General features: G+C 29.5%; 1 protein-coding gene across 3 annotated transcripts; it reads left to right on the forward strand.

Annotated features, from left to right (window-relative positions):
- The first annotated feature begins 14 nt into the window (after window positions 1–14).
- Window positions 15–8790, forward strand: LOC113368336 (RNA-binding protein 39-like). 3 transcript variants are annotated; one of them, XM_026609887.1, is made up of 12 exons: window positions 15–157; window positions 219–280; window positions 1030–1081; window positions 1489–1630; window positions 1958–2034; window positions 2445–2506; window positions 2925–3161; window positions 3610–3925; window positions 4082–4348; window positions 4945–5163; window positions 7767–7888; window positions 8255–8790. In XM_026609887.1, the coding sequence occupies exons 5-12, from the start codon at window positions 2032–2034 to the stop codon at window positions 8553–8555; spliced, it is 1527 nt and encodes a 508-aa protein (XP_026465672.1). In that variant the 5' UTR covers window positions 15–157; window positions 219–280; window positions 1030–1081; window positions 1489–1630; window positions 1958–2031; the 3' UTR covers window positions 8556–8790. The 3 variants fall into 3 exon arrangements, with proteins under 3 accessions (XP_026465672.1, XP_026465670.1, XP_026465671.1); XM_026609885.1 differs by lacking the exons at window positions 1030–1081; window positions 1489–1630; window positions 1958–2034; XM_026609886.1 differs by lacking the exons at window positions 1030–1081; window positions 1489–1630; window positions 1958–2034 and having other exon boundaries at window positions 15–280; window positions 3622–3925.
- The last annotated feature ends 2129 nt before the right edge of the window (window positions 8791–10919 follow it).

The following is a 10919-nucleotide window of genomic DNA, read 5'->3' on the forward strand; positions in this document are numbered from 1 at the left end:
TCATCAAATAGAAACAAGCGAGTGAGCAAGTACATGAAAGTGTTCGTCGATTTTTGAATGCTAGTTGAACGCTCAAATTGTGATCGTATTGCTCTTAAAAATATATTTAATTAAAGCGTAATTAATTTTCTATATTATCAGGCGATAAATTACAGATGTAAGTCTGGTTAAATTATTATAATAGTGCTGGAATTTTGTTCGCTTTTTGAAACTTGCAGAAATCAAGATGGCGGAAGACCTGGATGTAGAAGCCATGCTAGAGGCCCCTTATAAAAAAGATGTAAGTATGCAATTTCTAATTGCCTTCACTTGTATGCTGGGATCAATATATGTCAATATATTCATTTGAATTGTTGATATCTTCTATATAAATGAATTATAAATTTTATCATTCCTTATCGCCCACGATTTTTGATAAAGGCATTGTGATAAATCTAATAGAGGAATAGCTTGCGAAAAATTCTTATTCACTCAAATTTACACAATTAATGTAATTCTGCTTCTCTTGCTTTGATTTGCGTGTTACCGTAAAAGAGATAATCGAGTCTTTATCAGTTATGGGATATAGGATAATTGTTTGTGTATCCTAACTTATGGAATACAAAATTGTAATAGTGGTTTGAGTTTCATTTTTGGTAGCTTCTCTAAATATATAGTTGCCCAACAAGTTATTGATGTTAGATTTGTATATAATTTTTTGTAACATACATTAAAAGCCAAGCTTCCTACCTCGTTTGTTTATAATGTATAAACTAAGGCCAGCTTTAAATGTAAACTGGTATATTATTTTAAACATATTCGTGAGCTCTTTCTCTGTCGTACGCTAAAAGGAACTATCACATTGTACTTTGCCTATGTTTTGTAATTTTCTTACACTATTTTCTGCAAAATGTTTCTGCAGTTTTAATTTTTATAATTCATTGAAATGTAAAATAAAAATGTAAATGTGATGGTGAGTATAAATATACTGTTATTGTTGTTTCATTGCTTCTGTAATACTTAAATATTCCTCATTTTTTACATTTATAGACCTTTGAGATATTTCTCGAGTATGCATCTACAGTGACACTTCAATATAGAGGTACATAACGTTCTGAAAACATAATATCAATCTAATTAACAATATATATTAGTTTTTTTTATAGTAATTGATAGAAATTACTCTTACATAATATTAAATAAGTGGGATGCAATCCAATTATCTATAAATTGGCTAGAATATAGTTGTGCAAATTTCAGGCATATATTCATTAATATATACATATCATGTATATTTATATATAATATGTGTATTATAAGATAAAACTAGCTGATATAAATATTTCCAGATTACGTTTTTTTAATGCTTTTTTGTATTGTTATAAAATCCATTAGTTAATGTGTGTCCAAAAGATTTTTTTTTAATTAAAAATATCTTTAAAACTGCAATTGTTATTGAAAATTGTATAGATTTGGTTATTTGAAAATTGTTCCCATTTGTTATCCCAGGCTTACCTGGTCTCACACACTCTGTTAATTCCGGCATACTGCTGTATCATGAGGTCATCCGAACTACCTCCACCATGGATCTATGTCATCGTGGATTCTAAGCAAAATATACAGTATTGAATAATTGAACTTAGATTGAAGTGTTAGTTAATTTATATAAATTACGTTTAATGAGTGAATGACTTTTTTGTTTTATATATTATTTTAACTCTAAACTTATTGGTTTTTATATAGTTTTGAAACGGGTTACAATTATTAAGATATGTTTTTCAAATGCATTCACAAGAAGTCGTTTATTAACTTTTAAACCAACTTTTTTGTGAATCACATGTATTTGTTTGTCAAAAGACTTGTTTTAAAGAAGATGGTGTAAAGTGTGAATGTTTTACTGATTTTTGGTTTTAGTAGGCAAATTATTTGAAACGCTTAGAAAAATCATTAGTTTGCTGATGAGGTATATCTTTTGCAGAAGCGTTCATTAAAAGGCAGTAGTATGAAGAAAGCACTAGTACCTCTAGATGCACTCAATATAGCTGTATATGGATGGTAAGTGTGGGCCCAAATGATCCTCCAAACCAAAATATTGGACATACATTTATAGGTTCTATTGTGAATCTTGCGGATAACATACCCAAATCCTACTTTCCCTCATAATTGATGGCAATCAATTATCTTTTACCAAATCTTGGTAAAACAGGATGAAGCTGTAAAGGATTTAATATTTGTAATTTAGGGGCTTAGATTTAATGTATTTTCTAATTGTCAAGTTACTAAATTTAGTTACATTGAGGAATATGAAATGCTCATGTGATAAAATTTACGTCTTGCAATTAGAAGTTTATAACATTTGTTTAAAATAATTATTTGTTTAGAAAAAGCTAATGATATATGAATTTTACCTTTTGCTGTGCGGTGTCATTGGCTGCTTTCTTCACTCGTGTTTTGCTGTTTAACAGGATGATGCACCTAAAACAAATGGACGAAGTCGGGAAAATGGATCATCTTCTCACAAATCCAGGTACTTTCTAATTTTATAAATAATAATAGTAGTTCTATATTATTCACCTTTGGTGTACAATAGTTGATATGCTTGCTATTTTATTATGCATATCTGTAGACCCAGATTATTGTTTATTCAACATTTTGGGGGGAAAAATTATGCTAAATGAATTTTGAGTGAATATATTTGCTATCAGTTTAGTTCAAACTATTTGATATTATTTTACTCAAAACAATTTATTATATATACTTTATAACTATTAACAGTTCAACAAGAATTAGATAAATTAGAATTAAATTAGAATTGTTATTTGTATTATGTTTTGTTTTAGAGGTTCAACAAAATTAGATGAACCTTTTACAGTTACTATGTTACATATATATGCAGTTGTTATAAGTATCGTTATTATATGTAATCAATAACTTTTCTTTTCTAGCAAATCTCGTCATCGGAGTAGGTCCAGGGATAGGGATAGGAAGGACAGGGATAAAGATCGCTCCAAAGGGGACAGAGACAGAGACAGGGATAGGGATCGCTCTGATAAAGATAGAGACAAAGACAGAGATCGAGATCGAGTTAAAGATCGCGATAAAGAAGATAGAGGTCGATCTCGAGATCGGGATAGAAAAGACAGAAGGAGAAGCAGATCTAGAGACAGAAGGGATAAGGACAGGTTTGAGTTTTTTTTTTATTGTGTAAAATAGTTTAATAATTAATTCAATATTGTGTAATATTGAATTCTGCATATACGTAGACCCAGATGATTGGTTTTTATTCAACATTTTGGGGGGAAAATCTATGCTAAATGAATTTTGAGTAAAATTTTTTGTTATCACTTTATACTATTTGATATTATTTTACTCAGAACAATTTAAGTATATACTTACAGTTTATAAATATTTATATTATAAAACATATGTTTCAGGAGATCAACATTTGTAATAAACAATTTAGATATATTATAATTTAAATTAAATGTTTCCAAAATATTATCAAATTATATTAGTTGACTTACTTAGTCTTCTTTTGGCTGCTATGTGAAACATTGATTTAATTTTATATCTAATTTTTATTATGTATTGTATGATGCTAATTGTTCCTTCAATATTTTTATATATCAGACATGATTATAGAAGACGCAGTAAAGAACGACGTAATAGATCACCATCACCACGTCCATTCCCTAAACACAGAGGGCGAACACCTCCAAATGCTCTCGGATACAAGTCAACAGCTGAAGAACTCAGTCCGGAGGAAAGAGATGCTAGAACAGTTTTTTGTATGCAGCTCAATCAGAGGATAAGAGCAAGAGATCTTGAGGACTTTTTCTCCAGTGTGGGTAAAGTGAGGGATGTACGACTTATAACATGTAATAAAACCAGAAGATTCAAAGGCATTGCATACATAGAGTTTAAAGATCCTGAAAGTGTACCATTGGTAAGTACTTTGTGGCGAATTCCTGTAATAAATATATCTTGAACATTAATGTCCATTTTAGTACAATAAAATCGTACCAAAAGAAACTATATATGCCCTGATCAAATATATTGTAAATGTTAATTACTATTTTACTTATTTTTGTCTTGATTACAGGCCTTAGGTCTAACAGGACAAAAGTTATTAGGAATACCCATTGTAGTTCAGCACACACAGGCTGAAAAAAATCGCATGGGTAATTCAATGCCCAATTTAGCACCAAAGGTCCATACTGGTCCCATGAGATTATATGTTGGTTCGTTACATTTCAATATAACTGAAGATATGTTAAGAGGAATATTTGAACCTTTTGGAAAGATTGACAGCATACAATTGATAATGGATCCGGAAACCGGGCGGTCTAAGGGATATGGCTTTTTAACGGTTAGTTAATTTTTAAATGCCTATATATCATCCTGCATATTTGTAGACCCAGAATATTGCTTTTTCAAAATTTTGGGGGGAAAAAATATGCTATATAAACTTTGAACATGAGATTTCACATCATTCTTGCAAATATGCATCAGTGATTACTTTGTTCAATACACTTATTTATTTTGGACAACAAAGATGTTCAAATGGAAATTTAAGTACATCCAATGAAAAAAATTATTTACCAAATGTTACTTTACTTATAGCATATTAAAATATTTGTATTTGTGTTACCAATGACTTCTGATTAACACATGTTTTGCTTTCATTGCTTATGAATACAATTTAATATAAAACGCATATTAAACATTTTATTTTAGTTTGTCTTATTCTCCTGCAAGCAATATTATTCTAAAACGCTCAAACATACTTCAAAAGTCGCTTTTAAAATTTTGAATTTTTTTTGGTGCATCTAATACTTTCATTTATGTTTTTAATGATATAATGAATAATGTTAGTTGATGATAGTTAATTCCAATTATTGATAATTCAACTGATGCAATGCTAACTCCATTTTAAGTTTTCTAATTATGTACTTTATTTATTAGTTTCACAATCACGATGATGCTAAAAAAGCATTAGAGCAGTTAAATGGATTTGAATTGGCTGGTCGACCTATGAAAGTTGGAAATGTTACTGAGAGGCTAGATTTACAAACTGGACAATCCTCACTTGACACAGATGAACTAGATCGATCTGGAATTGACTTAGGAGCCACTGGAAGATTACAGCTAATGTTTAAATTGGCAGAGGGTGCTGGACTGGCAGTAAGTAATCTTTTCCTTTGATTTGAATCTTCATTTGGATTTCTTGCAAGAATAAATTATAGATAATAAACATAGCTGGGCATTAACTCGTTAATCCGTTAATCGTTAATTAACGAAGTTAACATTTTGATTAACGGATTAACTTTTAAGTTAACTTTGAAAAATATTAACGGACACGTTAACTTCCGTTAAAATGCGAGAAGTCCGTTAAGCGTTAATCCAATGCCTACTATTTACCGCACGGCACAGCTTTAGCCAATGCCTTATTAAACGGCATAGAGAAAAGATTTGGACTACTCCTGAATGATGAACAGTGCCAACTTGCCGCGGAATTTCACCCAAAGTTTCGGTTAATGTGGCTGGAAACGTATGACAGCAGTAGAGAGGAATGCAGAAACTATAAACTATTGGACAAAAATTATTTTTTTTTTGAAAAAAAAATGTTTTCTTTATTTTGACATATTTTGGAAGATCTAAACTTTTTTTCAAAGCAATTTTACTGCTTTAGGACTGCATAGAGACAAAATATAAAGCGCGTAAGCGCCGCGTCGCTGTCTAAAGGATAAACATTGGTACGGGACCCATAGGAATGTAAATAAAATTTATACTAATTGTTAAAATCTTTATAAAATATCTGATAATTTGATGTGCATATGTCTAATGATCATTTTTGACCGCCAAATGGCATTTTTTTTTACTTTTTTCATTAGATCTCCAAAACCGCTAGACCTGCCTTCATGAAAAATTGATCAGTTCTTCATAATTGTCAATACAAGTAAAATGTTTTTTGAATTATTAAAATCGGACGCTCCGTTCTCTTAAAAACTGAGTTACCGTTTTTGGCTCAATTTTGCCCCATATCTTCGGAACGGCTAGACCTGCCTTTGCCAAAAACTAATCAGCACGTCTTCTTATCAATACGAATCGAATGTTTTTTGAATTATTCAAATCGGTTGATCCGTGTTCCCGAAATCGTCGACGAAAATTTGTATCCGAATACACATACATACACACACACACATACATCCATTTTTTCTAAGGTATGCCAAAATATTCAGAAACCTTTGAAACATCGAGAAATGCAAAAATTTTCATTTTCGTTTTTTTGCGATTACTATAACTTGCCCTACGGGAAGTTAAAAAAACTCTTTCCCTTTATTTAGAAAAAAATTCTTGTAAAAACAATATGCAATCATAAAAACGGAAAGTTGACCAATAGCGTTATCACGGTATGTGATAATTGTGCCATTTTCCTTATACACACGGAAGTGTGCATAAAACGCGCGAGGGGTTAAATTACACATTTGAAATATACAAGTATTTTGTTTTATTCATAACATGTTAACTTCCAGAACCTAAACTAATAAGCTTTTAACTAACGCAACGATATAAAAAAGTAATTTTACACATATTAACGGATTAACGGTTAACGTTAACTTGCGTTAATTCTTCCGAAATGTAACGCTTTAACGTTTAACGAAGTTAACTTTTTTTGTAGCGGATTAACGATTAACGAAGTTAACTATTTGATTAACGGTGCCCAGCTATGATAATAAATGTTATGGATATGAAGGAATTCACTGAATATTTATAGCATTTTTATTAGCATATCATTTATTAGCAATTTTAAACAAAATTGAAATATTTAACAGATTTTGTGCAAGGTTTAGAACTTTACAGTCTAAGTTGTCTTTATTAAGGTCCAAGTCTTTTTTTTACATCTGTCTCAAAAATATGGATTAAAAGAGCTGAACTTATTTTCAAGGGAAGGGAAAACTGTTCGTTGTATCAATTTTCACCTTTCAACTTTTTTAATATTAACAAATACAGGGAATCTTCATATAACACAGGAGTTGCGTTCATGAAACAACTATATTATATGAAACAAAGGGCTAGTACAAATATAAGTTAGATTCCAGAAATTCAATTTGATCAAAAAAAAACATTTATATTTTAATAATCAAGATAAGTATGAATATTTTTTTTAATTTTTACTACATGTTATTTTTTGTCATTCATTATTGTTTTTTTTATCATAACTATGCGCTATTCATCATCATAGTTTTCTTCTGGCAAGATAGAATATTTTTCAGTATTACCTGCAGATTCATGTTCTATTTTTTGCCAAAAATCTATTGTATTGATTTACTTGCTTTTAATGAAAAGATGTTTATAAATTTCTTTATAGCTAAGCCTTTATGCTCATTCCATTTGAAGGACTTTCATTTAAGAAATATGATAAATAGGCATAGGGATTTTTATATTTTATATTATTTAATACAGTATTAAATTTGAGATATCTTTTAAACCAGTTCTCACATAGTTTGAGCTCTGTTGTATGGTGATTATTGCAAATAATGCAACAAAAGATTTTGAAATAATTTTTATATTTATTCAAAACCATATTATTGATTAAGCCCTAAAATATAATTTAATCAAACCCATGTGATAAAAACACAACGATTATTGGCAAAGTCTACTGCCTTTGCAGCTGTTTTGCTTATTACTTATCTTTAGAGATCTATAAGCTGAAATAGATTAAATACATACTTATACCATTATATTATAATAATAATTAATATTTTTATTGTTTTTTCTTCAAGGTACCTCAAGCTGCTGCTACAGCTCTCTTGGCAACTGCACCACAACCTCAACCTCAAGCTCAAATAAATCCTCCTATAGCAACTCAATGCTTTATGTTAGCCAACATGTTTGATCCAAGCAGGTAAAATTTAATTCTATATTGTATGAACTACTCTAATTTACTCTAGTCTTTAATTATAAACTATATATCTCCAAATTTACTTAATTAAAAATTATTCAGGATTACTAAAAATTTAATTCTTTATTATATTAACTACTTTAATTAATTCATAATTTTTAATTATGAAATATCTAATCAAATTTACTTAATTAAAATATATTTAGTATTCTATTATTATTATATATTATATCAGCAACACTTCTGTGCTGCTTTATCTGCAAACATATTAACCAGTTATGAATTGGCTTCATTTTCTATTCAAATCATGAATTAATAATATAATATTTAAATATTTATTGTCCTCAAATTAATGCATTTTTTTTTCAGTGAAACAAATCCATCCTGGGATACAGAAATTCGGGATGATGTTATAGAAGAATGCAACAAGCATGGTGGTGTTTTACATGTGTATGTTGATAGAGCATCCAATCAAGGCAACGTTTATGTAAAATGCCCAAGCATAGCTACTGCTGTGGATGCAGTCAATTCATTACATGGAAGATGGTTTGCGGGTAGAGTCATAACAGCCGCATATGTACCTTTAGTTAATTATCACTCATTATTCCCCGATGCCATGTCTGCAGTTATGTTGTTACTTCCTTCAGCGTCTAGAAGGGGTGGCATGTAACTTGACACATAGTGTTATTTTTATGGACCAATGTGTGAATTGTTTATGTAAGGTTTTTAAATTTTAGTCCTGATTTAAATTGTATAGGTATACAAAACTTAATTTGTAATTTTATTTTAATTTGAGCACTTGTTTGAGTATTCATTGAATAGTGTGGAAATAATTGTAAATATATAAATATAATATAAACTATTATAAATTGAAACAGTATATCTACTGGTTTGTATTGAATATTGGGAACAGTTTTCGAAGTAATACCATATGTTTATACTACCATAAAAATATTTCATTGTAACATTCAACTAATAGTTTTAAAAAATCTGGAGGATTGAATGTTAAATACAAAAATAATATTTACAATATAATTTTTTTTTAAATTAATAGTGAAACATATGACAATGTTTTCTATAATAACTACATTTTTTAATGTAAATTCACGTTATCTACAGTTATCTAATTTAATTTATGGAACAAAGTTAATGCCAAAACACTTTATGGAATATATAAAAGGCCTTTCAAATTTACATTAGCATAAAGCCTTATAAATTTTAAGAGATCCTTATGATTGGGTCTATTAAAATATGCAAAGCACAAATAAATAATCTTTCTTCAATTAGTATTAAGTATTTTTATTTTATTTTTATTTTCATAATTGTGACAACAAATTTTTTAACTGGTAATTAATTCAAAGTTTGATGAATCTTAGATATATTATAATTAAACAACTTCTATGACTATAGTATAAGGCTAATTGTCTAAACTTTAGAGCATGATCTCTCCCACTATGTAAAATTTCATTAAAACTGTGAAACAAAATCTTAGCAATTATGAAGAAATAGCCGGGCAAATCTTTACCCTTACACTACTCAGCACAATATCCAATTGATATCTTCAAAAGTGTTTTGATTTTTCAAAATCAGAACTTTAGGCAAAAACCAATTACTAAAAATGAAATAATTTAACTTCTTTGCTATTTATAAAGAAATGACTTGGCTGGCCGGTTGTGGCACAAAACTAATCAAGGTAAGTCATTGTTTTATATAATGTGTTTCAAATTTTTGAAATCATTGCAGCTGTATTCTAGAAAAGTCAAATTTTACATACACTCGTTTTTCAATTTAGATGTTCAAACATTCAAAATTACTTGAAATATCCAGTAAACATGAAATAAGTAAGTCAGATTATCTGGCCTGGCTGATACATACAATTCTCCATTAGGAAGTTAATAAATGAAAATACAATATTTCAAAACATGAATCTATTATAAATGTTGTTATTAATGTACTAATTAATAATAATTGCATTAATGTTCTTAATTTTATTAAGAAGAAATATATAATAATATACTGTTCATTCATACACACATACATTTTCTAATTTAGGTGTAATGATTCAGAATGACTTGAAACGTGGAAAAATCATGAAATAAGTAAGTCGGATTTTCTGGTGAATATATATAAAATTCTCCTTTGGAAAATTATTGAATAAAAATAGTTTAAACATAAATTTTCATTATTTAGTTTCAAAAAACAATTAATAGTTTAAAACATAAATCTATGAATATTATGTTTTTGTTAATTTATTAGATTATAAATATTAAAATCTATCAAAGATTAAAAAGAAATATAACAATACCGTTTGTTCACCACATACATTTTTTCAGGTGTCAAACGATTCAGAATGACTAGCAACGTCGAGGAAATAAATTTAGCAAGTGAACATAACATTCTTAAGGTGCGTCCACACCTAACGAACGAACACGAACGAACATGTCGAACAAGAAAATACAAAAGGTGCGTCCACACCTAACGAACGAACACGAACGAACATAAAAGAACGTACCAGAACGAACGGCAACAGCATAGTGTGGACGCCACAACGATCACGAACGAACATAAACAAACATGGCGAGCAATGTTCCGCAACTTGTCGGTACATCAAAGGGAATTGTTCGTTCATGTTTGAACTCGTATGTGCAGTGTGGACGCTACACGAATGTAGACAAAATTTTTCTTTTTTGGTGTTAAAATGGCATAATGCATTAATTTAGTTTGTATTATTATAAGATATTGCTGTTATGACAAATTTTGTAAATTTGATGACTTAAATAATTTTTTCTCTTTCCCGCCACTTTAAATAATAAATCTGACGTTTTCACGGTACATCCTCGAACAAAAAGATTCCAACCCTCACTGCTTGAGGCGTTTGTTTGGAATTTTTCGCGTTCGTTCGTGTTCCTGTTCGTTCTATTTTGTATTTTCTTGTTCGACATGTTCGTTCGTGTTCGTTCGTTAGGTGTGGACGCACCTACAGATGAACGAACAGGAACACGAACGAACGCGAAAAATTCCAAACGAACTTGAA

Source organism: Ctenocephalides felis, unplaced genomic scaffold (genome assembly GCF_003426905.1).
Source record: "Ctenocephalides felis isolate EL2017-DRISC unplaced genomic scaffold, ASM342690v1 CF-g0.4_SCAFFOLD_01170, whole genome shotgun sequence".
Lineage (NCBI taxonomy): Eukaryota > Metazoa > Arthropoda > Insecta > Siphonaptera > Pulicidae > Ctenocephalides > Ctenocephalides felis.

What these genes read in the sequence shown, in the direction of transcription:
- LOC113368336 (XM_026609885.1), top strand. Translation starts at nt 227, where the DNA reads ATGGCGGAAGACCTGGATGTAGAAGCCATGCTAGAGGCCCCTTATAAA. An exon ending in GACAGAAGGGATAAGGACAG is followed by an intron (nt 3,162 to 3,609) that starts GTTTGAGTTTTT and finishes TTTATATATCAG; the next exon opens with ACATGATTATAGAAGACGCA. An exon ending in AACATGTTTGATCCAAGCAG is followed by an intron (nt 7,889 to 8,254) that starts GTAAAATTTAAT and finishes TTTTTTTTTCAG; the next exon opens with TGAAACAAATCCATCCTGGG.